The sequence below is a fragment of the Diabrotica virgifera genome, chromosome 3, assembly GCF_917563875.1.
Source record: "Diabrotica virgifera virgifera chromosome 3, PGI_DIABVI_V3a".
Lineage (NCBI taxonomy): Eukaryota > Metazoa > Arthropoda > Insecta > Coleoptera > Chrysomelidae > Diabrotica > Diabrotica virgifera.
The window spans coordinates 53,230,101-53,251,215 of record NC_065445.1 but is presented as its reverse complement, the minus strand read 5'-3'; the positions used below and the strand labels follow the sequence as shown (position 1 = coordinate 53,251,215).

The following is a 21,115-nucleotide window of genomic DNA, read 5'->3' as shown; positions in this document are numbered from 1 at the left end:
ACAAGCATATTACCTTCGGAGTTTTAATGTGGTCCATCACTTGTAAATATACTTCTATAACTGTTTATTAATAGTTATCAAAATTGTTTTTTAAGATAAGAAAACTAAAAATATTTATATTGAAGAGGACCCTGATAAGGATATGGATCCACTAAGAAATGACAGTGACAGTGACAAATGGGTCAGGTTGTTTTTTACTGTCTAAGTTTTTTACCACTGTTTTTTGAGCCACTGAACACTAGCGTCTAGAAATTATAAAATTTTTGGCTCCATGGCTTCCACAAGGTCAAAGTTCTGACAGTTCTCTTCGAATGTAAATTAAAATGCCGCGAAATTCAAATATGATTAATATTGCTTTCAGAGTAATCTATATATTTTGAGGTTATGATTATTGTTTATTGTTATTTATCTACATAAATATTATTTTAAAACTATTTCCGCTAAAATAGGAATAAATTATTGTATTATTTTTTGTAATGTTAGATAGATTCGACATAACTGCACCCAACAAAACGTTCAAGTGTATGGCACTATGTAATAAATGTTCCAAAAGGTTCTCTAAATATTTAAATTTAAAAAGGCATACCACTAAGTTTCATACAGGTAAGGACAAAACTAAAGCAAAACTATTTAGTGCTTTTTGGCTATTATTCAGAATCAATAGGGGACATTATTTTATTTTGTTTCAGAAAACATAAAGTTGCTGACTAACTAAAATTTGCCCATATCAATGCAGTGCATGAATGCCAGAAAAATTGTTCACACTTACAAACTATTAGAAAACATCAAAAAATTCATACAAAAGACATTGATATTGGAAAAAAAACAAGGAAACTTCAGGTGCATATTGTGTAACTACGAAAATTCTGTAAAATCCAATTTAATTCTTCATTTTGAAGAATATCATGCTAATAAAATATAACAAGATCTTCACTTTTCTAGTGAACTAGAATTTCAAAAATCGAAAATTGACTTTAAAAAAAATAAGAATTGTCTTTATATGTCACGTACAGTCATCCATACATGGCTGCAGAGAGCAAACAGAGTTATATTTGTAATCGTTCAGGCTTTTATGTGAAAAATAAGGATATGCAGTATGTATGTAAAACCTCAAGGAAGCAAAAAAAAATAATGGAAAATGCCATTCTTGATTGAAAGTTAGTATTTTACCAGAAAACGGCACTGTTAACATAAATTTTATACAAACTTACGTTGGTCATGACAATGACATGGGTCATTTAAATATTACTAAAAATGAAATAGCTTCTAAAGAGATTCTGTATCGAATCTGGAATCTGTAATCTTCTGTACAGAATCTCTAATATCACCTAATACGGAAACCAGAGGAATTTTAGAAGCAGTTTTGCTAGCTATTTCTATTTTTTATTTTTAGTAATATTTAAAAATGACCCAAGTCATTGTCATGACCAACGTAAGTCTGTTAAAATTTATTTTAACAGTGCCGTTTTCTGGTAAAATACTAACTTTCAATCAAGAATGGCATTTTCCATTAATTTTTTTTGCTTGATTGAGGTTTTAAATACATACTGAATATCCTTACATTTTTTCACATAAAAGCCTGAACGATTACAAATATCACTCTGTTTGTTAATGCCCTCTGCAGCCATGTATGGATGACAGTACGTGACATATATAAAGACAATTCTTATTTGTTTTAAAGTCAGTTTTCCATTTTTGAAATTCTAGTTCACTAGAAAAGTGAAGATCTCGTTGTTCTATTTTATTAGCATGATATTCTTCAAAATGAAGAATTAAATTGGATTTTACAGAACTTTCGTTACAAAAACTGTACTTACAGTTTCCATTCCTTTTTCCAATGTCAATGTCTTTTGTATGGATTTTTTTATGTTTACTAAGATTTTGTAAATGTGAAAACTTTTTGAACCAAAATAATATCCCCTATCTTTCTGTATACAATAATAGCCAAGAAGCACTAAATAGAAGTTTTTTCCTTACCTGGATGAAACTTAGTGACATGCTTTTTAAATTCTAATATTTAGAGAACCTTTTTAGTTTTGAGACATCTGTTACAAAATGCAATACACTTGAATGTTTTGTTGTGTGCAATTACATATTTGTCGAGTTGATCTAAAATTACAAGAAATAATACAATATAATGACAATATGTATAACAAAGAGAAATCTTTAATATATTCCATTATATATTCCTATTTTAGCAAAACTGGTTTAAAATAATAGTAGGTAATAGTTATTTAGTAAATAATAATCTTAACCTCAAAATATTGTAGGCCTTTTTATCTATATACTAGAACTAGATTATTCTGAAAGCAATTTATGATATTATGCCTGTCTTGTGTTAAAAATGAATAACCATTTTCAATTTTTTTTAATCAAATAAACAAATAAACATTTTTTTAATCTTATTAGTGTTTGAATCATGTTTGAATTTCGCGGCATTTTATTTTACATTGGAATAGAACTGTCACAACTTTGACCTTGTGGAAGCCAAGGAGCCAAAAATTTTATAATTTCTAGACGCGAGTCCACTGAACGTGCACTGAACAAATACTAATGACGTTGACAAATACGTTGCATGGTTTAAATAGCTACAGAACTACATAATGCGAAATAATCCTGTTTCTAAAGAAAATGTGTTATTAATGAACTGAATGACGCACTTTAATTTAAGATAAATTGATGATTTTTAATAATTTTACATTACTTCTTCACAGAACAATAAATTAGTGATTGAAAAAAGTTAGGCAATTTTTGGTTTTTAACGAATTACAACAGGTTTGTTCCAACATGAACTTTTGGACGGTCCCAGAAACCGTCACGAAACTACTTGTACCGTTTGTTGTGCGCATGTTCGTAATTGTATCGCCCAGTTATGGTCCCATGACGGTAATTTGGAAACCGTTGTTGGAACGGTTATCTGACTGATAACTGATTTATCTATCATTATCATATATTTGTCATTTTTGTTGGTGACAGCTTGTGTGCTTTTAGTCGATCAAAGGCTCAAAAAATTTAAATTCTAGTGCTCAAGTCAGTCCAACCAGCACATTATGCATTTGCCCGATTTGAAATGATCATCACGAAACCGTCACCGAAAGATCAAAATTCTTGTTGGAACAGTGGGAAGGACGATGGCTCGAGAATACTTAGAACTCTCGGTGTTGGTCACTTGGAGTATGGACCCAAGTAGCAATTTTTCGACGCATTGGTTGTCAGTACAAACAAATGCACTGTATACAACGTTGTCCGAGAGCATTTTCAGTTGTTTCGGCCAACGTCCCCTACCCCGACTGACATTACGATGTTACAACCTTTAGTTATACGGGCAACTAATTTATTACCATTGTGACAACTACACATCACAGTTCAGTTTTTTCAACAATCGCAACGACTTAAAAATGTTATAATGCTAAACTAATTTACGCCCTGGCCGACTCTCTAGTTGTCTGTCACGTCACGACCCTGTGTTGTTCTAGAGGTGTGACACGTTTGCGGCAACTTCCAGAGGAGAAAAAGAATTTACTTGATAACCTTATTTTTTTCTTATTATTATATATTTTATTTTGATGGAAATTTTCGATTTATGTAACAACCTGTTTATTTGTTTTTTTAATAGCTGGTTTCCATTCCATTGTTTTATCAGTAGATTTGAGATTTGATCTTTGTATCAACTTTGGCAGACAGGGTTGCCAGGTCAGTTTTTACTCTTTCAGTAGTTTTGTTTTCACAAAATCAGTAGATTCTTTTTAGGCCATGTAAATACAGTGATATGCACATCCGTCCTAAATGTCCCAAGAGGAATTCCACAAAATTGGAAACCTAATTATTCCAAACCACCAGCTGGTTATTATCTACCATTTTTTAGCTAAAATCTACTAAATTAAAAACTAAAATATACTTAAGGATTTTTGGGATATATTTGGAATTTTTTATAATAAAAACAACAGCTAACTTAAGGGGGTAGGCGCAAAATGTCGTCTGTTAAAATGTTCAATGTATTTTAAATGTTTTCATTTTTTGCGAATCCTTAGAAAACTAATAAGTATTTTTGAAAAATTTAAACGCACAAAGAAAGATTACGTTATTACCGAGGACCGAAAGTCCCTGAAAACTTCTATAATGTTTATTTTAATAAGTTACAGGGGTGAAAAAAAGAAAAAATTTAGTGTGACTTTTAATTCCAAATATCTCGTTCAAAAGAAACGTTTTGGTTTTTCTAAATAATGCAGTCTTTCATTCTGCGTTTAAATTTTTCAAAAATACTTATTATAGTTTCCTCATGATTCGAAAAAAATGGATCAAATTCTGTTGAAATATACGAAAAATCTAGTAAAAAATATTGCTTACTAGAATTTTTTTTAAAATATCAAAAATCTACCAAAAAAGTAGAAATCTACTAAATGTGGCAACGCTGTTAATGAGAATGATACACTTTTGACACTGGTCACATGACCTCTGTCACCCAATAAGAGGGTGCGTTCTAAAATGGTTTTGATAGTCGGTTCGACCGCGTTTGGTTGGCGATTGGACTTCTAAGTTGTCTTACCCGTCTAATGTTGGTTATACGGTATTTTTTAGTAATATTGGTAGTATTGTTTAATGCGCCATTTTGGTTTTACTTGAGATTTTTATGATGTAAAGAAAATGAAAACACAGAATATAAAAAATGCAGGCATTTTCTGATACCTTTAAAAGCACCATCAACACATTAAATTTATACAGAACATCTTTAACATAAATTTTGACTTTTATATTAAAATTAGATTTTTTAAATTTGCATATTTTTTGTCAAAAATGTCATAAAAAAAGGAGCGCGTGTGTTTTTTAAAGGTGAAATATCCATATTTGACGGTAATCTGAGATGCGTTTATAAATTTCACATCAGGTAATAAGTCATTTATGTATTTATAAATTTAAATACCCAATACGATGTCAAAACAGTTTACTTTTTGGTTTTCGCATTCACACAGGTGTTAAAAATACAGGTAAAAAAACATAACTAGTCTGACTCCTTGAGCAACCATTGCATGCGCAGGTGCTTTTTATAGTCGCTTTAGTTGTCTTATGCAACGTTTACGAAACGATGTTGCTTAAACAGGAGGTTGCCTAGGCAACGTCAAGACAACTCAAAAATCGTCCACCAAATCAGTGCAGAATAGGGTCGTCTTTTAGGCAATAACAACGTTGTAAGAAAACGTTGCCACGCGGTAGACAACGTTGTCGCGTCGACAAATTGCTGCTTGGGGAGCAGCATGCCTACGTTCTCTCCGATGAGACTCCAACAAGAGTCGAAAATCGTCGATTCAGAGTGCTGGATTGCGCTCCGTATTCGTATTCTAAGTGAAAAATGAGATTGTTTTGCCTTCGCATTTCAACTGAATAAAAATGGAATTTTTATTTTATATATTGGTCGTTATTACTTCTTTGAGTAACTAGGTCAATTTTCTGTTGGAATTTACCAGCTGAACAGACGGGGTCGTGAATTATAAGTTTTTTGAATTCCCTCTTGTCTTCTTCGCTTCAGCATCCATCTGGCTTGCAAATTTTAGAAGCCTTGGAGGTGTTACCAAGAAAATGGACCAATAAGTTTTCAATTTAAAAATCTTTTAGTAATATTTTAATATTATTAATATTGCTATTAGGATTGAAAACTACTTCATCTTTCAATTGCCCGATGACGCTAGTCACCTAGTCCATTCAGGTCAGTTGCGGTGTGGGGGATAAACTCTCGGTGTTGGTCACTTAAGCCTGGGTTTCCTCGAAAGCGGCACCGACAAACAGCGACCGTAGCACTGCGATGAATTACGTCAGATTACGGTGAAAATTTCAAGGTTCTTCACTGGGGCAATGGAATGTGCAAGCTCAGCAAGCGGTGGCTTCCAACGCATCCTTGGAAAGCAACGCTATTATTTTGCATGGTACAGTTTTTTATGATGTCATTCATCTCAGTGTTACGATCGCAGGTTGTCGGCACCGCTTTCGAGGAAACCAGCGCTTTAGAGTATGGAGCAGCAGACCTACGTTCTCTCCGATGAGACTCCAACAAGAGTCGAAAATCGTCGATTCAGAGTGCTGGATTGCGCTCCGTATTCTAAGTGAAAAATAAGCATGTTTTGCCTTCGCATTGCAACTGAATAAAAATGGAATTTTATTTTTAAATTAAATTACTTTACGTTATTTTGGATCAGTTTGATTCGACAGTTCCCACCTTTAACTTTCAAAATTCCAGTTTCTGTTATGAGAGACTGATTTTTCACGTGTTGCTCTGACCACACTAGAGATGGCAATGTATTAATAAATATTAACGTGGGACGTGACAAATGTATTAATAAATATTAACTTTCACCTCGGACATCAATTTCTAATCGCGTAGTTGAAACATCAGAAATAATTTCTGAATACCTTTGCGGTTAGAAAATATAATAGTACATAATTTAAAAAAATAAAGCTATATAGTTATCTTTAAGCAATGGAAGGAGAGAGGGGCTTAAAAATTTCGTTTTTGTATCTCATCATCCATTTCCTACGTATTTTTTCAATCCACAGTCACAATTTATTTAATCATTTTGTTCGTCTTTCCCGTCATTCTTATATTACCTGCGCCCCCGATTCATCAAACATTTTTTATCTTCTTTTGCGAGCTAAACTATTATTCTTACCTAGAATTCCTAGCATTATATTAATTATCTTATTTTTCCTTTTACTTTATCCTATTTGCTTTTGATCGTTTCGAATCACCATCTTCAGTGCATTCGCAATTCGTGTGTACGAGTTTTGCATGCACTATGCAGATGATTCGATTTTTGCTTTTGATCTTTTCGGATCATCATCTTCATAGTGGTGCTACAAGTATTAGAGGACCTCAAAATTAGTGATTCTGGTACAAGGTTTACTATTGGTAAGGACCATGCATAGAATAGTTCTGAAGAACGTAGCGGCCACTCTAAAAAGGAATGGACAAAGATGCTGTTAAAACATAAAAAAGAGATGGACCCATCCACAAAACCTGGCATTACGCATTATTGAAGTTATACTTCTTTAGGCGCGATTGGGAAAAATGTTGAGAGTGAATTTTTATATAAACGACAATATGAACTACGCTCACACAGACAGTTTTAAGTTAGTTGCTAAATCTTTCAAGTTACGGATGTATCAGTGCAAATAAAGTGTGAAAAATAGGTATATTGGTGTTTTTAGCAAATATATTTATAATTTTTGTGTCTTTGGATTTGTCTTCGTCGGGAATAGGATAAAAGGTATTAAAATATGATGAAAAGAAGATTAAAAACCAATCTTAATATTATTTGTACAATCGGTCAAAATAATTCATTTTGGTATCAATTTTACGGCCAAAGCACACTGACTTAAACGGTTGTCGCCCGATAACCGTAGTCAAGCAGTGTTTATGTTTTGGATGGGTGACCGCTTGGAACACCTCATGTTGTTGCCTTGTCTTACTTTTTGGTAGTTTTAATAAAATTTTTGGAAAGTAGTAAGTATTAAAATTAGTTTAATATTTAAATAAAATACAAATAAACTTATATAAAGTATATTTATTTCGTTGAAATCATAATATAATAGAAGTATACCCTCTTACGTGCGTACAAAGTACACACACATTCTTTTTTTTTTCAAAGAGAAATTAAAAGAGCTACATAGAGAAAACGGTATTATGGACCTAACAAAACTCAACAAACGCATTTTGATACGAGTAAAAGATTCCAATACCAAATTTTACAAAAAACTGGAAGATTTTACTTAACAGACTAGTACGAAAAAATTTAAATATTTAATAAAGAGATTTGAAAAGACCATTAAAAGGACAAGGGAACATATAGTGAAATCCTTGGGATATTGGAAACTTATTACCAATAATTGTATCCACAACACCAACAAGACAGATCTTTAAAGTCCTTCTATTTGTTCACATCTCGAAGGAATTAAACCTTCTTATCGACTCTTGTTTCAATGTCTATTATTCAACTTTATAGTGCAATACACTTTTTAATGTAACATTTAGGGCCGGAACTTTATGCAACCTTCTGTCCCCATTAAATCCCGGTTAGAGGAATTTTGTCACGTAAAATTCCGCTAACCGGGGATTAATCGGGACAGAAAGTTGTAGAAAGTACCGGCCTTTAGTCAATTGTATTTTTAAGGTTAATGTCATATCTGTTACAAAGAATCTTTTTCATTTTTATATAATTAGTACATGATTTTTCAGTTCTAAATTTAATTTCGGCAGTATAGTTATTAGTTTTCCCAGTGTACTTCTTTACTCTTTCAATCTACTGACATTCTACTATTGGGATTTCATTGGTACTGTTGTTCCTACTCATTTTCATGAACTGGTTCTTTCATTATTGTTTCTAGGATTTGTAAATTAGTAGCTACCTAATATTAATTAAAAACCCATTCAATTTTATCCCTAATTTTCACATGGTTTACATAATTGATATTCTGAAATAAAAAATATATGCAATACCTACTTTACTTTACATAATTAGCTTAGAAATACAGTATATTATGTACAATCAATTCTTAAACACTCGTACAATTCATCCATTTATAACATGTAAAACATAAAAAGATTCATCTACTTCCAGAAGTCAATAAATTTAGAAGGGCTACTTTTTCTTTCTCCTTCTTCTTCACAATATCTATACACCTATTGCGCCATGTACTTTTTCTTAGCTTTATAGGTCTGCTACCCACATAACGTCCTGGAAATATAAAAAAATAAATACAAATTGCCTACAAAGTTCTCTGTAAAATGATATTTTGTATAAACTACGAAACACAAATAAGCAAAAACACAAAAAATTGTTGCTTTAAAAAATTGTCAAATTTGTCCAAAATATACAGATGTTAAAAAATTGAAATTTGTTTTATAGGTCTTACAACTTATTTTATTATATTTGTGAGAAATACAGTAGAACCCCGATTATCCGTGCTCCTCTGGACCAGACGTAGTATGGATAACCTACCAAAAAAAGATAACAGAAAAAATAATTATTTCATTGTGAGTCTCCCTCTTGGCATAAAGTTTCGAGTTTTCGTCGAGTAATTTACAGTGTATATACATAAATGCAATTCGAGTAATAGAAAATCATAGCCCGGATAATTCACAAACGGATAATAGGGGTTCTACTGTAATTCAGTTTATGCTATTACAATAGGGAACTTGCACATTTTTTTTTGTTACATAATAATGTTCAGTTTTGTTTAAAAATGAGATTTCCAAAATTTCACGCTTCAAAAGCTCGTAATAACTTAGAAATACATATTTAAAGTCTTCTGCGGTATAAAATAGTTCATACGACCCGTGACGTCACATAGTTTTACATTAGTTATTGTGGTTATATTTCGCTGTGTCTAGGTACACTCTAACGTGTACGCAAATAAAAAAGTTAGCTACACGCGAATTAAACTTGATCAAGCCAGTGACTTCATAATTTAACGTGCGCAGTGACTGTATATTTTGGTACATGCTATTTTGATATGTTTAGTGTTTGTTTGATAGAAAAATACTTGTTAAAGGAAGGGAAGCAGAACTATTTAGATGTTTCAAACTTAATTGTAATAAATCAATGTATATATAAAAGTATATATTTAGGTTAGCAAAATAAATATATGTATTTAGTTGATATGACACGTACAACATATTGCTAAAATAATTTTTATACGTAAGTTAATTATTATAATCAACTATTCTAAATGGGAAATAAGCCACAATTTAACTAAAAAAATGATTTTATTAACGTTTCGACGTCCAAATGGGATGTCATTGTCAAAATATAAAAATTAGTCAGATTAAATAAATTATTAGAAAAATTTTTTACTAAGCAACACCATTTTTGTTTAATTTAATAATATTTTGTATTTTGACAACGACGTCCGATTCAGACGTCGAAACGTTAATAAAATCATTTTTTGGTTAAATTGTGGCTTAGTTCCCATTTAGAATAGTTGATTACAAAAATGCCACAAGGATAATAGCTTCAGAACAAGTTAATTATTATTGTGAAAGCTTTAGGTCTTCTTTTTATTTTAATCTTTTACAGTCTTCTTCTTTAAGTACCGTGACCAAATTTTTAGGCGTGGGTAGCTTCCATAACAATTTGCCGATATCGTTCTCGATCTTGTGCGGCAAGTAACAATTGATCTGCTGATAAGCCAGTCCATTGACGAAGGTTTCGGAGCCATGAATATTTCTTTCGACCAATTCCTCTTTTTCCGTCGATCTTTCCATTGAGTATTAACTGCAGCATCCTGTATCTGCTACCTCTCATTATATGCCCCAGATATTCAAGTTTTCTCTTTTTTATCATCTTCATTAAGTCACCTTCGCCTTGACCTACTCTGTTTAAGACTTCTCTGTTTGAAATGCGTTGAACCCAAGATATTCTGAGCATTCTACGATACGACCACATCTCAAAGGCTTCTAATTTGTTCATCATGTTAACCTTCATGATCCAGGTTTCACATCCATATAGTAATACAGGATACACATAACATTTTAGGAACTTGATTCTTAGTTGTAAGTTCAGCTGAGAGTTGCTCAGAATAGATCTAAGTTTCATAAATGCTCCTCTTGCAATTTCTATACGAGTTTTAATTTCTTCATCCGGATTTAGTGTCTCGTTTATCCAACATCCTAGGTATTTAAAATGGTTAACTTTTGTTATTGATTCATCATTGACAATTAGTTGCATAGGGCCGACGTCTTGTTTACTAACCACAAGTAACATTGTCTTTGTTGCATTTATGTTAAGTCCGTTATTGGAGCATTCTCTAGTGACTCGATCTATAAGGAATTGAAGATCTTCGATATTTTCAGCCATGATCGCGGTGTCGTCTGCATATCTGATGTTGTTAATAGTTTCTCCCCCGATTCGAACTCCACATTGTCCTTCCAAGGCTTCATTAAAAATTATTTCTGAGTATACGTTAAACAAAGTTGGGGATAACACACAACCCTGTCTGACACCTCTTTGAATGCAAATTTTGTCTGTTTCTTTGCCGTCTACCAGAATAGAAGCTTCTTGATACCAATATAGATGTTGTAAAAGTCTCAGATCTTTATCGTCTATTCCAATCATTTCTAGATATTCAAACAACCTATTATGTTGAACTCTATCAAACGCCTTCTCAAAATCTATAAAGCAGACGTAAATTGGTTTCTGTACTTCCCATGATCGTTGAAGTAATGTTAACATTGAGAACAAAGCTTCCCTTGTTCCCAATCCTTCTCTGAAACCGAATTGTTTGTTTCCCATTGTCTCTTCACATTTCTGCTTGATTCTATTAAGAATTATCTTAAGAAGTAGCTTGAGAGAGTGGCTCATGAGACTAATTAGTCTAAAGTCTTTACATGATGATGTATTAGGCTTTTTTGGGAGTGCAATAAATGTAGACTCTAACCATATATGTGGCATCATGCCAGTCTCGTATATATGGTTATAAATGTTTGTTAGTTGTGAGACATTGTCGTCATCCAGAAGTTTGAGCCAGTCTGATGGTATTTGGTCAGGGCCTGGAGATTTCCCATTTTTGATCTGTTTGATGGCTTTCTCTACTTCCGCTTTTAAAATACTAGGACCAGTATTCGCATACTTTGTGGTGTTAAGTGGTGGCCTCGTATCCAGGAAGGATTAGGTCTTCTTTTTATTTTAATCTTTTACAGTAATACATACTATTTCATTTATAACTAAAAAAAATATATATTAATTTATAGTCTCTTATCTTTTTCGTACCGTTTTAAAATGTTCTTAAACTCATTAAAAGAACTAAATAATTGTCCACACTCCGTAGTTATTTTAAAAACAAACACTAAACAAATAAAAAATAAGAAATAACTGACACTCTAACTTTTTTATTTGCGCACACGGTAACGTATACCTAGACACAACCTTATATTTAGGTATATTCTTCTTCTCCTTCTTTAGTTTATTGGCCTCCACCTACTTGGGTATTTGGCAAGCTCATCGTCGTGGAATAAGTCAAAAATAATTATATTCTAATGACATTTATCGTATGTCATTGTAATAATATATACCAGTTTGTTAAAATTGTAGTTTTATACTGTTTTTGAAGGAAAGGAACGAAGGTTTACTATTGAAAATAAAACCATTTTGTAAAAGTACGAATTTTTCTATGAATAGTTCAAACGATCAAAAACACTTGTAACGTCACATAAATGTATTTTCTACTGACGTTTATAACGTCTAATTTAAAATTCTGTTTACTTTATTGGAAAAATGTAAATGTAAAACCAAGTGACGTCACGAAGCGTTTTGGACCACCTGTTTTAATTTGAATTTTTAATCGTCTTTAGGGGCCAAACGAAAGACAATCAAAACTTTTTTATCTTTGATACATGTTTTAAATTATGTTGTGTTGTGATTTATAACATTTTTTTCGAATTTAAAAATTTATGCAAGTTCCCTATTAAAAGGGCTCAAGGGTCTTGAACTTTGAGCCTTGATCGTTGGAAATTGAACACAAACACAGTTTTTTAACATGGAAACCTATATGAGGCCATTTTTTCCAAAACTTGCTTTTTGCTGGAAAGCCATTTTTTGGGAAATGAAAAAAAAAGATTAACGTCCGAATAGTGTTTAGCTCACAATGTAAAGAATTTTATTAATGTTGCTTAGAGATTTTAGCAATGGAAATTAGAAGTTTCTAGCCTTCTATTCTACTATTTAAGTAAAATTGAAATAAATTTAACAAAAAAAAAAAAGAATGTGTGTGTACTTTGTACGCACGTAAGAAGTTATACTTCTATTATATGATTTCTTAAAAATAAATATACTTTAAACAGTTTGTTTTAATTTTTTTAAACACCAAACTAATTTTGTGCTTACTGCTTTCAAAAAAATAAAAAAAAGTATAGGATTGCTCCGGACTCGAACTCAAGACCTCTCGATCTCTGGCTGAATGCTATACCAAATACGCTAGGAGGACTGTGCCTGTATCGGTTCGGACGTACCTAATGACAATTCACGGTAACAAACAGACTGGAAGGTGAAGTATAATAAATATACAATAACATGTTTTAATAATACTCATCTTACTCCTGAGGAAGACAAATCCAAAGACACAAAAATTATAATAAATATATTTACTAAAAACACTAATATATTATTTTCACACCTTTTCTTGCACTGATATATTTATACATAACTTGAAAGATTCAGCAACTAAACGCCATACTGTCTGTGTGCGCATGCGCGCAGTCTTATGAAATTTTACTCTCAATCACGCCTAAAGAAGTATAACTTCAAAAAAGATTTTGTTGTATGTGAATTTTGGAAATAATGGCCTCATATATGTTGTCTTCTGGTGAGTTCAATGTAAAGCAGATGTTTGTGAAAAAGTATAGATGGACCCAGTCAAGAAAACTTATTTAAAAAAGTACGCGAGTTGTATCAAGTGATGTTCGTTCTGCCATGGAATGGGCCCCAATGCTAGTTAATCCTAAAATTTTACAAAAACAAAAACGGTAATTCATTACCATTCATTTCCTTCATGGCCTTAGTAAAATCGGCAGGATCTTTAAAGCTTACAAAACCATAGCCTTTACTTTTATTAGTTCTTTTATCTCTGATAACCTTTGCTCTTTGAAATGAAGGAAATTTATTGAAAGTTCTAGTCAATAGCTCATCAGTAACATCATTTCCAAGATCTCCACAGAAAATCCTAAAATTAAACAATAATGTAGGTACATATTTATAAAGAAAACAGTTTTATTTTATTATTTTACCTAAAATCATCATCTTGCCAATCAGCCAATGAAGAATCTTCCCAAGTTTGACCTCCAGCTGTTCTCATCAGCTTTCTATTTTTGGTACTTTTTCTTTTATAATCCTCAGGACCAAAAGATTGTAGTGCACTGCTAGCTTTACCTAAAACAACAAAATAAAAGTAACATAGCATATTTTGAATGATTTTAAATTATTAATCTCTATTGTTTCATTCCAGAGACTCCTTATTTAACACATTCTCTGTGCATGACTCCGCCAGGAGTCAGAATGATACTTTACTAGATGCGCATGACTCTAATCGAGGACAGGAACCTGTTGATTTTTAAGACTACATTTTTGCGTCTCTTGGATAACAACTCTTGCAAAAGTAGCAGTGAATAAACTGGTATAAGACAATAAAGTGTATCTAAAACAGGTATCCGAACACTAAATAATAAAATGGCACTAACTGGTAAACTTAAAGGAAAAGTAAGGCCCTAGAAAAATCTTTAAAGGACCAAGACATATGATTCTATTAGAAATTCTTACATCTTGCCATATAAGAAAATTAAAGTTAGTGCAATGGATCCTCTATAATATGTCCTTGATACTGTAAAGCTAAAATGTCAATAGGTAATAAGTGATGGATTCAACTGTTGCTTGATGGAAGTTCATTTTATCTATGAATAAAACACTGAAAACTTTTCCCTTAGTAAGAACAATGTCATGATTGTAAAGGCATGTGGCAATGTAAGCCCATTTTAAAATAGTAATTTCTTGAATTGTTCGAACATTTAGCTGCCACGATATTATGCAATATTTTGGTTTATTTTCTGCCAATACTGCAATTCAAAGTTTATTGAAACAAAGCTGTTTTAATATTTTATCATTAACACAATTACGGTCATGACTGCATATGAAGTCATTTACTCCATAAGAATATGTGTATACAATGACAGCATGTCCGTGAATGTGTTAATGATAGACTTTAATATCGTATTGTTGATCTCATTCTTTAATTCAATAAGCAAGGTTATGAAGATGAACATTTTCAATAAATTTTCTTTTGTCCGAACGTTTAGTTGTTAACGCTTGTACAGGGTGTTTGCGTAACTTGGAACCATATGGGAAACTTCTTTAATATCAATTTTACGAAAAAAGTCATTCTTTATAAAGTGCTCTGCATAGTCTAAAACCTAAGATGCAATCATAAGATACCAAATTTTGTCAACAGTATACGAGGTATGTCAAAAAATATTAATTTCGCTCAAGAGCAAACTACCTTCATATTTCAAAATATCAAAAAATTTTATTATGAAAAGTTATTTGTAATTAAAAACCATATTCAAATATGGAATAACAGCCTTCTACGTGAAAAAAAAATTTCTGAGATTTTCCTAAATTACCGATTCCGAACATCATTTTTATTTATTAGACATGTAATAACTCTTTTATTAATAATTTTAGGAAAAACACTTATTCTTCATAAAAATCTGTGCATGGTCTAAACCTCAAGATAATACCATCAGTTTTTCAAGTTTGTTAATTTTATATAAGGTGTGTCAAATAATATGAATTTAGAAAGAATTCTTTCTAAATTCATATTATTTGACACACCTCGTATAAAATTATCAAACTTGGATAACTGATGGTTGCATCTTGAGGTTTAGACCATGCACAGATTTTTATGAAGAATAACATTTTTCCTAAAATTATTAATTAAAGAGTTATTACAGGTCTAATAAATAAAAATGATGTTCGGAATCAGTAATTTAGGAAAATCTCAGAAATTTTTTTTTCACGTAAAAGGCTGTTATTGCATGTTTGAATATGGTTTTTAATTACAAATAACTTTTCATAATAAAATTTTTTGATATTTTGAAATATAAAGGTAGTTTGCTATTGAGCGAAATTAATATTTTTTGACATACCTCGTATACTGTTGACAAAATTTGATATCTGATGATTGCATCTTAGGTTTTAGACTATGCAGAGCACTTTATAAGGAATTACTTTTTTTCGTAAAATTAACATTAAAAAAGTTTCCCATATGGTTCCAAGTTACGCAGACACCCTGTATATAAAAGCAATTTTTTTCCACTGACGATTTTGATGTACAGTAGAACCCCGATTATACGGGCTGTGGATTATCTGTGCTATGATTTTCTATTACTTAAATTGCATTTTTGAGGTTTTATCAAAATAGCGTCACTGTAAATCACTCCACGGAAACTCTATACGTGGAGAGGGAGACTCATAATGAAAGATTTATTTTTTCTGTTGTCTTTTTATGGTAGGGCTATATGTATGGATATACGTACATGTGTATTACAATAAGAAATAAATGTTCAGATTATCCGTGCTTTTCAATTATCCGTGCCAACGTCCGGTCCCGAGGAGCACGGATAATCGGGGTTCTACTGTATCTCCAATTTGCTACAGCTCCCAGAGCGAAACATGCCCAGTGAGAGAAATCCTTCTGCATAAAGTTTACGTGGGCATACAACCGACGACAGTGTTTCTCATCGGCCATGGTTCGTTCAGGGAGCTGTACAGCTTTGCATAAGTAGACTGCCTGTTCTACCCTAGTTAGCTTTTATTGCTTCAGTAAAATTGTAAGATTTGCATTATCTCATATAACATTTACAATGGAGAAATGATTTGAATATACTTAAATGCATATAAATGTGAAAATATATGAAACTTGTAGCAAAAGAAATTCTACAGTAAAACATATATCTTACCTTGAGAAATAGCTAATTCTGCACTAACTTTCTCATTCTTCAACTTCTTTAATTTTTTCTCCACTTCATTTTGAAGAGCAATAAAATCTACTGACTGTGTCGGGGCTGCCTGAGGCATTGATTGAGTACTTGCCTTAGGAGCAGCATATAAAGTAGGTTTCGCAGAAACCACTGCGGACTGAGTAGAAGTAGGTGTTAAAAATAGATTATCATATCTTTTGACACCCTTATTAACTTGATGTGGTATTAACATTGGAGGTGCTGGTGGTGGAGGTATAGCTCCAAAACCAGGTATGTATGCTGGGCCATAGGCGTTGAGTATTGGAGCAGCAGATATCTCTGCTTCAAACCTTAAAATATAGTAAATTAGAGAAATAATTAAAGATTCTAAATTATATAGTTAAAAAATACCTGCTCATTTCATCTTCCATTGTTCTAAATTTGTTGGAATTCATTTTTAATAAAGATATATCTCTCATACATAAAACTAAATTAAAAACGTCTTTAAAACGTATTTGTGTCCTTTGTGTCAGTGTCAAATAATAACCTCAAATCCTCATATGGTAAACAAACTTTCTTCCTTCTTTCAATGGGGACAATTTTTCAAATCACTAAATTTTATTTCAACCTTAGCACAGAACAAAATTTGTTTATTTTGTTACGTCAGCCTCAGTAAGGTTCCGTTCTCGAATAAACGCCACATCCAAACAAGAGTTGACGTTGACAGCGACATTTCCTCCGCCATTTCCTTTTACTGTGTTTCTTAGGATTTGGAAGGTAAGTTTCCAAAAAATATATTAAAATTAAGAAAAAAGAACTGTTTTTTACTTCCAAATCGTTTTTTACACTTTTGCGATTTATTTATTGCTAATATTATATATAAATTATTTTAAATAACTTATTATAAAAGTACTACCGACATATTTTCATTAACCATGTGGTTTTCTAACCTATAAATATTGATAGAATAACTACTAAATTTTGTTTATCTTTTAGGTACAAAATGACCAACTCTAAAGGTTACCGCCGAGGAACCAGGGATCTATTTGCCCGCAAGTTTAAAAAACGTGGTGTAATTCCACTTTCCACATATTTGAGAGTCTACAAAGTTGGAGATATTGTAGATATCAAGGGTAATGGTGCAGTTCAAAAGGGTATGCCCCACAAAGTGTACCATGGTAAGACAGGACGTGTTTTCAATGTTACTGCACATGCATTAGGTGTAATTGTAAACAAAAGGGTTCGAGGAAGAATCATCCCCAAAAGAATCAATCTCCGTATTGAACATGTAAACCACTCCAAGTGTCGTCAAGACTTCTTGCAAAGAGTAAAATCCAACGAAAAGCTACGTAAAGAAGCTAAAGAAAAGAACGTTAAAGTAGAACTTAGGAGACAACCTGCCCAACCTAGGCCAGCACATATTGTTAGCGGAAAGGTTCCAGCACAGGTGCTTGCTCCTATCCCATATGAATTCATTGCTTAGGTTTGTTTATCTTAAAATAAAATCCTTTATATAATAGTTGTGAATTTTTATTTAACTCAGATCCCTTAAAAAATTTTTGTAAAATAGGTTAATAGTGCAATTTCTTATTTTTTTTATTTCTTTATTTTACAAATTATAGTTTAAAGAAAGCAATACAGTTTTCAGTCATTTTTAATATTTATAGATCAGAATTATGTACTAAACGTTGTATCAAAAACTTTTGATAGTTTTTAGAAAATCAGATACTATACTATTAACATATTAATACAAGTAGACAAAACAAGAATAAAGCAATGAAGATACAATGTCACCTTACTATGGCTGCCCCAAGTAGAAACATTGTATATCCATTTTTTTCAAAATCACATTGCATTTTTGGATTTAGGGTGTTATCTACCATTTAGCAAGGAAAAAAATAAAAAAAATGAGTAGAACCGCAATTTAACATTGCTATGAAACACTTCACATTCAATCCTCACTTCACCACTTTACGTTTTCTACTCTGGTGAACATTTTTCGAATTGGCGCTTACAGTGTTTCTACTTGGGACAGAGGACTAGCTATGACACATATTTTGGATGCCTGCAAAAGAGGATATTTTGCTTTATATTAAAATATTACATATATGATACAATCGTTTGTGAAATATATTATCATGTTTATGAAGAAATTGTGTAACAGTGTCAAATACAAGTAGCAATCACGGAATTCTCAGAACATGTTAAGGGTTACACCAGAACTAAGAAAAAGTTACAACTAGAGGATGATATGGTTATCGAGCCAAGCTCTGATTATGTATACCTTTGAACAAGAATCCAACAAAGTGGAAGGACAGAATTCGAAATAGAGATAAGAAAGTAATTTGAGCTCACTACTTTGCTCAAAAACCATATCAAAAGAAAAAAAAACATAATAGCATCTTTAAAAACGAGGTACTGTTTGGATGTGAAACCTGGCCACTGGAATAAGCAAACAGAAGATGCTCGCACTGGAAATTGACTTCTGGCGAAGATCAGCCTTCATCTCTAGTCTCACACATAACGAATAATAAGATATGAATAGAAAAACAACTTTGTTGGTAAGGCCATGTACAAAGAATGGAGGAACATCGACTCCCAAAGCTGATAATGGAATGGCAACTCCTGGAAAGAAGGAAAAGGGGCAGACCGAAAACTACTTGGAGAAGTGGAATCCTGGAAGGCGCAGGACACTATAAACCAGTGTTATATATATACAAAGAAAAAGACAAATGCTAGGCAAAAACAATAAAAAACGAACTAAAAGAGAAAAATTAAGTTGGAACAAAAACTAACAACATACTGAACTAATAGACAAAGGACTCAGTTTTCAATCTAATGGTGTATAAAACAACATAATGTTACTCTACATCCCACTAGACTGAAAACATTGGGAACCTTCTCTGTTTACACCTCCGAGGCATCTACAATTTGCAAACCATAACGAAATGGCAGTATGCGAAATAAAAAAGCTCCGGGTGAGATGGAATAGTATGGAACTTTTACACTGAACAGTGTTTCTCTCATTCCCATGCTGAATCCAAACTGATCGTCTCTGATGATTGTTTCCCACTTTTTATTAATTCGAGTTTTACTGCAGTACTTGTATTGTAAACATAAATAAGATTTATCCGACAGAACTCGTTATGGGTATGGCTTTTTCAGTAGCGGGATAAATATTGATTCTAGCCAATCGTATTTTTTATGTATCATAAATGCGATTGAATAAAAGGACAAATATTTTGACATTTTCTTCGCTTATTAGTATTAACGTTTCTGTGTATATTCCATCTGGAGCTGGGATCTTATATTTGTTTTGAGTTGATAAATGACATTTATGCCCTCATCAGATAAAACTCATTCAATTCACAGAAAAAAAAATTGGGGACTACCAGCAAGAATTCAGAGAAGGTAGTTTCACTACAGATGCGATCTACATAATTACACAAACAATCGAAAAATGCCATGAACACAACAGAAGAACTCCACATCCTCTTCATACACTTTAGACAAGCTTTGACTGTATTGGAAGAAATAAATTATTTATTGAAATAAAAAACAAGATAAGTACACCAGCAAAGCTTTTTTTAAAACATTTATTCAGCAATCTGTTGACATTTATAAGTTGGGTTTTCAGAATTTCTGGTCCATCGTTGTTGTTGTCCAGTTTTCTTCTTGCCATTAGAAAGTATTATGATTTAGTTTTCAAATTCTTTCAGTTTATCTTCGGCAGATTCTAGCCGTTTGCCATCCATGTTGAGAATGGTGTCTAAGCTTGTTTTCTTAGTTAGTTGATGTTAACTCTTACCTTTTCATGTAAATTAAAAAATCGTGCCTTTGTTGTAGTCCTTCTATTTTGACGAATTTTGTTTCCAACCATTTCTCTTTTGCCTCGTTTATTTTTATTTCGAATTATTGTATTTAAGTCTTTTGTATTCTGCGTCCTTGTCATCTTTTTACCAATCTTTTACACAAAATATTCTACTATTCTGACAGAATGTAGTGAAGAGAAAAAGACAATATAATTCGAAGCAAAATAAAACTCTGTAAAATAATTAATTTATTTATTATAACTAACGATAATATTTACAGAACAAAAATAAAATCTGCTTAGCAGTATATTTCGATATTAATGCACTAGTTATTTTTGACATCATTTATGAAAACAATTTTTACAATTCGAAAATTAATATATCGGGTAGAAAGAATTTAGTTTTCAACAAATATACACTGTTCTAAACAATTGAAGAACCAATTATTTACGTCCCAAAAATTTACAGATATAGCCCACAGTAAATTAACATTTTTGTGCCATAACATTAATTTGGAATCATAACAGCTATTTATTATAAAATCATAATATAGTAATAATAGCACAATATTTTTAAGTAACTCCAATAAAAATTCAATTTGTAATGTTGAATATGAGTTTTAGGAAAAAAGACTGTTGGAAGATCTCCTATTATAACACTCAATAATCAATACATTTCTAAAGGTTCAGCCAATACAGCACGACCAAATTCACTTTGTACTTGAGATTTGGATGAGCACTGTCGTTGATGTTTAATGACATTATATTTTATGAAAACACCATCTTAAAAATACATACAGTCGGAAAAATGA

The 21,115-nt window shown here is 31.9% G+C and overlaps 3 protein-coding genes across 3 annotated transcripts in view; 1 reads left to right on the top strand and 2 right to left on the bottom strand.

Moving 5' to 3' along the window:
- The window catches only part of LOC114349040 (myotubularin-related protein 6), an 81,900-nt gene extending 81,407 nt beyond the window's left edge, over window positions 1-493 (bottom strand). The window contains exon 1 of the mRNA XM_028299471.2: window positions 14-493. Within this exon, the coding sequence (XP_028155272.1) occupies window positions 14-37 (24 nt within the window). The 5' untranslated portion in view covers window positions 38-493. The remainder of the gene's footprint in view (window positions 1-13) is intronic.
- Window positions 494-8,475: 7,982 nt separating this feature from the next.
- LOC114349068 (RNA-binding protein 42) lies at window positions 8,476-17,119 on the bottom strand. Its single transcript, XM_028299485.2, has 5 exons — window positions 16,904-17,119; window positions 16,493-16,842; window positions 13,769-13,910; window positions 13,520-13,704; window positions 8,476-8,723 (listed from the first exon to the last, which is right to left on the bottom strand). Exons 1-5 carry the CDS (start codon window positions 16,969-16,971, stop codon window positions 8,593-8,595), a joined length of 876 nt encoding a protein of 291 aa, XP_028155286.2. The 5' UTR covers window positions 16,972-17,119; the 3' UTR covers window positions 8,476-8,592.
- A 35-nt stretch (window positions 17,120-17,154) lies between these two features.
- On the top strand, window positions 17,155-18,011 carry LOC114349079 (60S ribosomal protein L21). The gene is made up of 2 exons (XM_028299493.2): window positions 17,155-17,269; window positions 17,489-18,011. The coding sequence occupies exon 2, from the start codon at window positions 17,496-17,498 to the stop codon at window positions 17,973-17,975; it is 480 nt and encodes a 159-aa protein (XP_028155294.2). The 5' UTR covers window positions 17,155-17,269; window positions 17,489-17,495; the 3' UTR covers window positions 17,976-18,011.
- Window positions 18,012-21,115: the final 3,104 nt, after the last annotated feature.

Coding starts and splice junctions, on each gene's coding strand:
- LOC114349068 (XM_028299485.2), bottom strand. CDS start 16,971: ATGAGAGATATATCTTTATTAAAAATGAATTCCAACAAATTTAGAACA. Junction 16,843..16,903: donor ATGGAAGATGAAATGAGCAG/GTATTTTTTAAC, acceptor CTATATTTTAAG/GTTTGAAGCAGAGATATCTG. Junction 8,724..13,519: donor GGCCATGAAGGAAATGAATG/GTAATGAATTAC, acceptor TTATATTTCCAG/GACGTTATGTGGGTAGCAGA.
- LOC114349079 (XM_028299493.2), top strand. CDS start 17,496: ATGACCAACTCTAAAGGTTACCGCCGAGGAACCAGGGATCTATTTGCC.